Genomic DNA, 6152 nt, shown 5'->3' on the forward strand with positions numbered 1-6152 from the left:
AATATATTTTGTAAATTTCCTACCGTAAATATATCAAAACTTAATTTTTGATTAGTAATATGCATTGCTAAGAACTTCATTTGAACAACTTTAAAGGCGATTTTCTCAATTAGATTTTTTTGCACCCTCAGATTCCAGATTTTCAAATAGTTGTATCTCAGCCAAATATTGTCCTATCCTAACAAACCATACATCAATGGAAAGCTTATTTATTCAGCTTCTGGTTCTGTGGTCCAGTGTCACAAATACCGCGTGAGTCTGTGAATGTGTGTGAAGCGTGACGCTGGTGTCTGTGTGCAGGAGCTGCAGTGCTCGTTCGCTGAGATCTCTTCGGAGGAGCCCGAGGCTGTTCTGAGGAAGGTCCTGCTCTCGCAGCAGGTCGACCGCTATAAGCGCGCTCAGGCCTTCATCAGTGTGCAGGGCCTGCAGCCCGACGCCGTCGCCCGGCTCGTCTCCACCGCTGTGCTGGAGGGTTTGCTCGCCTCGGCTCAGGAGGGAGAAACCGGTGAGAAATCAGCTTCATTTCTTCAGGGATTATTGCGGTTATAGTTCTTTTTATAAGTATGATGACCCTAAAAAGAGTAGAAGGGCATCTGATTTATTAGAAAAAAAATTTTCTCATAAGCTGTATTTATTTTAGTATCATTTGATACTGTTATATTTTTGTTAATATTTTGAATTAGACTTGTTTTATTTGTTTTCATTTTTTATTTATATTTTCTGTTTTCATTTTAATTTAATTTTTACATTTTCTGTTTTCATTTTAAATTTGTATTTTGTTTTCTTTTTAATTTTATAATTTCTGTTTGCATTTAAATTTTTCACAAATATTTTCTGTTTTAATTTATTCTTTTGTTTTAATTGTTTTTCCATTTTCTATTTTAATTTTAATTTAAGTTTTCTATTTTCTGTTTTCATTTTCATTTTATGTTTATAGTTTTAGTTTTATTTTAATTTTAATTTTAAGGTTTTAGTAATTTTGTTGGGTTTTTGTTTGTTGTTGTTTTTTAAAATGTCTATATAGTTTTTATTAAGTTTTAGTTTTTAGTTTTACTTGTTTTAATTTTTTATATTTTATTTTATTTCAGTGCATGTTTATGTATGTTATGAACATATTTTTGTGGTTTTAAATTTAAGTACATTGTAATTTTTCATTATTAAAACTTTTTGATACTTTCATACAAATACATGCATTACTGTTCAAAAGTTTGGGTTTGGTAAGATTTTTATTTTATTTATTGATTTTGAAAGAAGTTTCTTCTGCTCATCAGGGCTGCATTTATTTCATCAAAAAAACAGTAAATTTGTGAAATATTATTGCAATTTCAAATAGCTGTTTTCTATGTGAATACACTGTAAAATGTAATTTATTCCTGTGATCAAAGCTGTATTTTCAGCATCATTACTCCAGTCTTCAGTGTCACGTGATCTTCAGAAATCATTCTAATATGCTGATTTGCTGCTCAAGAAACATTTCTGATTATTATCAATGTTGAAAACAGTTGTGCTGCTTCATATTTTTGTGGAAACTGATAGACATTACGTTTTTCAGGATTCTTTAATGAATAGACAGCATAGATTTGTAATAGAAATGTCTTGTAACAATATAAATGCCTCTACGGTGGCTGCTACGAGTGTGTGAGTAATGTGTGTGTGTTCAGGAGAGCGGCTGATGTACGGCCCAGCCGACGGGAGAGACACGTTCCTCCAGCTGGCCAAACTGTGTGGAGACCCAAACCTGGTCGGCACCAAACTGATGGACAGCATCCCGACCGTCCCGCGGTCAGAGCTCAGCTGCAGTGAGTACCAACCACTGCACTCAATCACTCTTACCCACAATGCTCTGCTCTCTACAGGGACACTGACAGAGATCTCTCTTCCCATTTGTGATTAGTTTAGATTTTATTCTTTTTGTTTGTTTGTTTGTGTGTAATGTACCGTCAGTTAAATTTTTTTTTTTTTTTTTACGGTAGTTAACAATAATTGCATTTTTTTTCTTACCATTTTGATTAGTTTATAGTTTTTTTTGTTGTTGTTGTTGTTTTTTTATATTATTTTATTTTTATTTTATTCTGTATTGTACTGTCATGTAATTTGATTACTGTAGTTGTAGTTTTTGTAATCCAGTTTTTGATTAGTTTAGTTACTATTTTTTGTATTATTGTTTTATATTATTTTATTGTTTTGTTTTTTATTTATTACATTTTTGTATTTTATTCTGTAATGTACTTACTCACATAACTTGATTTTGTTTTTTACTGTTTTACTGTTATAGTGTTCGTATCCCATTTTTAATTATATTATATATTTTTTATTCTTTATTATTTTATATTATTTTATTTTATTGTTTTTTTTTGTTTTGTTTTTACTTTATTCATGTAATTTGATTTTTATATTACCGTAGATTTTATATAGTTTTCTATTCCCATTTTTGATCAGTTTACTTTTTTTTTATATGATTGTTTTATATTGTTTTATTATTTAATTTATTATTTATTTTATTCAGTAATGTCACTTGATTTTGTTTTTACTGTAGTATAGTTAGTTTTCTCCTCCCATTTTTGTTTTTTATTTATTTATTGTTTGTTTTTATACTATTGTATATGTAATAATATGTAATGTAATACTGCGTGTAATTTAATGTAGTTTTTGCTTTAGTGTAGTTTTTCTCTGAATCCCTTTGTTATTAGTGTACTTCAGTTTATTACCATTCTGCTCACATTATATGAAGTTAAACTGCGAATGCTTAGGCAAAGTAAATGTCCGTGTGAAAGTATAAATATAAATGTGAATGTTAATCGTCTGTCTGTGTGCAGCTGTGGAGATCTTGATTTTGGCTCATGACTGCTTCAGTCTCACCTGTAACATGGAGGGAATCGTGAGGGTCCTGCAGGCAGCCAGACACCTGAGTCACACACACCTGGCTCACGGCGACGGCTACGGACTCCTGGTGAGTTCATGAAGGCCAGGAAACCTCTGAATCGGTCAAAAGCCTGGAAGATCATTAGTGTTCCTCTCTCTACAGGTGCGTCTCCTCACAGGTATCGGCAGGTACAATGAAATGACGTACGTCTTTGACCTGCTCCATCAGAACCATCGCTTCGAGATGCTGCTGAGGAAGAAGGTCGAGTCGGTGAGAGATCGAGTGTCAATGCATCTCATACAAAATACAGAAATGGTGAAAATGTACAGGATAGTTTCCACCAAGGGGCAGTAAAATATAAAAAGGTAACTTTTTATCTTACAATTCTGACTATTTCTCGCAATTCAAATCTCAAAATTATAGAAATAAACTCGCAATTCTAAAAAGAAGAAAAGTCAGAATTGTGAGATGAAAAGTCAGTTACCTTTTTTAATTTTTTTATTCTGTGGCGGAAACAAAAAACAATTGTGAGATATAATCTCAGAATTGCGAGGAAAAAGGTCAGAATTTTGACTTTTTTCACAATTTTGACTTTTTTTCAAAGTCAAAAAAATTGACAGAATTCTGAGTTTATATTAAATTCTCTGTTGGACTACATCAAGCGTTGTCTGCCGGGTGACAGCGAGAAGCACAACATGGTGGCTCTGTGTTTCAGCATGCGCCGAGAGATCGGAGAAAACCACGAGGCAGCGGCGCGAACGCAGCTCAAAATCATCGAATCACAGCCCTGGGGTGAGAAAACACTGCAAAACTGTATCAGATACAATGAGAACGGTTGTGTGTATTGCTTATTGCTTCATTAAATGGATTGTAATATGATAATTTGACTTGTTTTTAATTGAAAGACTGGAGTTAGATGTTTCTGTGCGTCTCTAATGATGTTTTTGCGTTGTGGTGAGCAGCGATCACTGCAGATCTGAAGAACGCTCTTGTGAAGGTCCTGACTTTACTGAAAGACGCAGCTGAGAGCTACTCGAAGGTATTTCATTTAATTTCCTATTCGCATGATTCATATAAAGAGATTTTTAATGAAGTGAGGCCAGATTTACGTTTTGATTTTTTTTTTTGTCATAGATAAACCTTAAAAACCCTTTTTTTATGTGTTTGTTTTATTTTATTTCTCTTTGTATTTATTATTAATTTATTGATTTCTCTTTATTTTTTTTTCTTCATATTTATTAGTTTGTTTATTTCTCTTCATATTTATTTTTCTTTTTTATTTATCTATTTCTCTTCATATTAATTTCTTGCATTTTAAGCTGCTTTCACGCCTTGAAAATAAACATGGTATCGGTTAATAAATGTATTTATCTTATTTATTTTTATATTTATTTATATTCTCTTCTGACTTATTTATTTTCTTGTTTATTTTCAAACTTTTCCAGTCGTTCATGATTTAACAGTTGTTGGGGGGGGTATTTAAAATTAGAAATATCTTGATATTGAGTTGTTCTATTTTATTAATTTATTTTATATTTTATTTTATGTTTTTTTTTTTTTTTTTTTTCAAAAATTTCCAATGATTTTCAAATATTTGTTGAGGGGGGAAATTACAATTAGAAATATTTTTTAATGATTTTTAGTTGTTCTAGCTTATTTATTTAAATTATTTTATATTTTTCACTTTGTTTCATTGTTTGTTTCATGTAATGTACTGTCATAATAACTGCGTTACTGTTGTATACTTCATTTTCACTACCCATTTTTAATTAGTTTAAATTAGAATCTAATTAAATTATATTAATTCTAATTAAATTTGTTTTGTCTTAATTGAAATCATTTTTAGTCATCTTAAGGTTGCTTTGGAAGTCGGCATGTTGCGAACCACTGCTTTAAATGCTTTCAAATCAACATGACATTAAAATGACTCTGTTTCTTGTTTACGTTCCTCTATTAACGTTCCTAGTTTTATTGGGCATCATTCATCAGAAAGAAACTTTGTGTGAATTCAGGGAAGACTTACAATGATCAGAAAGAGCCTTTAAGATGAGACCTGATAGTAATGTGTGTGTGTGTGTGTGTGTGTGTGTGTGTGTTTCAGGACTCTTGTGTGCGTCTGGCTGTGAAATGTGTCAAACTGGCCAAACTGGTGACTCTCCAGCTGCACTTCGTGAATCAGGGACAGGAGCAGCGCGTCATCAACCTGCGGCCGGCAGACCTCCAGAGCACCATCGTGTCTTTACCGCGCTGTTACCAGGTTTCACTCGACACTCTGTGGTTATTCATATAGAAACACTGTGATGATTTACTTCTGCTGCTGTTTAACTCATTCATTCAGCCACAAACGAAAATCCTGTCATCATTATACTTACAGCCTTACACCTGATTAATTTCCTTTGTTTAACACATTAAAGATGATGTTCACAAGATGCTCACGTTAAAAATTTATTTATTTATTTATCTATCTGTTTTATTTCTCTTCATAAATGTATTTCTTTTTATTTATTTATTTCTGTTCATAATAATTTATTTGTTTCTCTTATTTATTCATTTATTTTTATCTTCATTTTGGTTTATTTACTTTATCTTCATATTAAATTATTTATTTGTCTTATTTATTTATCTATTTCTCTTCTTTTTATCTATCTGTCTATCATTCTATCATCTATCTATCTGTCTGTCTGTCTGTCAAGCTATCTGTGTCTGTCTGTCTGTCTGTCTGTCAAGCTATCTGTCTGTCAGTCTCTGTCTGTCAAGCTATCTGTCTGTCTGTCTGTCTGTCTGTCTGTCAAGCTATCTGTCTGTCAGTCTATCTATCTGTCTATCTGTCTGTCTGTCTGTCTGTCAAGCTATCTGTCTGTCAGTCTGTCTGTCTGTCAAGCTATCTGTCTGTCTGTCTGTCTATCTATCTATCTATCTATCTATCAGTCTATCTATCTATCTATCTATCTATCTATCTATCTATCTATCTATCAGTCTGTCTATCTATCTATCTGTCTGTCAAGCTATCTATCTGTCTGTCAAGCTATCAGTCTATCTATCTCTCTATATCTATCTGTCTGTCTGTCTGTCTGTCTGTCTGTCTGTCTCTCTGTCGTTCTATCGTTCTATCTGTCTGTCTATCTATCTGTCTATCTGTCTGTCTGTCTGTCTGTCTGTCAAGCTATCTGTCTGTCTGTCGTTCTGTCGTTCTATCTGTCTGTCTATCTGTCTGTCTGTCTGTCTGTCATGCTATCTGTCTGTCTGTCTGTCTGTCTGTCTGTCTGTCTGTCTATCTATCTGTCTGTCT

At 32.7% G+C, this 6152-nt stretch overlaps 1 protein-coding gene across 1 annotated transcript in view; it reads left to right on the forward strand.

The window, feature by feature from the left end:
- spg11 (SPG11 vesicle trafficking associated, spatacsin) overlaps positions 1-6152 on the forward strand; it is a gene marked incomplete at its 5' end in the record, with an annotated part of 61897 nt that overhangs the window by 52922 nt on the left and 2823 nt on the right. The window contains 7 exon segments of the mRNA XM_016573675.1: positions 301-505; positions 1662-1799; positions 2817-2950; positions 3026-3133; positions 3484-3655; positions 3826-3902; positions 4965-5120. Of these exon segments, the coding sequence (XP_016429161.1) occupies positions 301-505; positions 1662-1799; positions 2817-2950; positions 3026-3133; positions 3484-3655; positions 3826-3902; positions 4965-5120 (990 nt within the window).

This window comes from Sinocyclocheilus rhinocerous, unplaced genomic scaffold (genome assembly GCF_001515625.1).
Source record: "Sinocyclocheilus rhinocerous isolate Xijiao unplaced genomic scaffold, SAMN03320098_v1.1 scaffold2308, whole genome shotgun sequence".
NCBI classification, from domain to species: Eukaryota; Metazoa; Chordata; class Actinopteri; order Cypriniformes; family Cyprinidae; genus Sinocyclocheilus; species Sinocyclocheilus rhinocerous.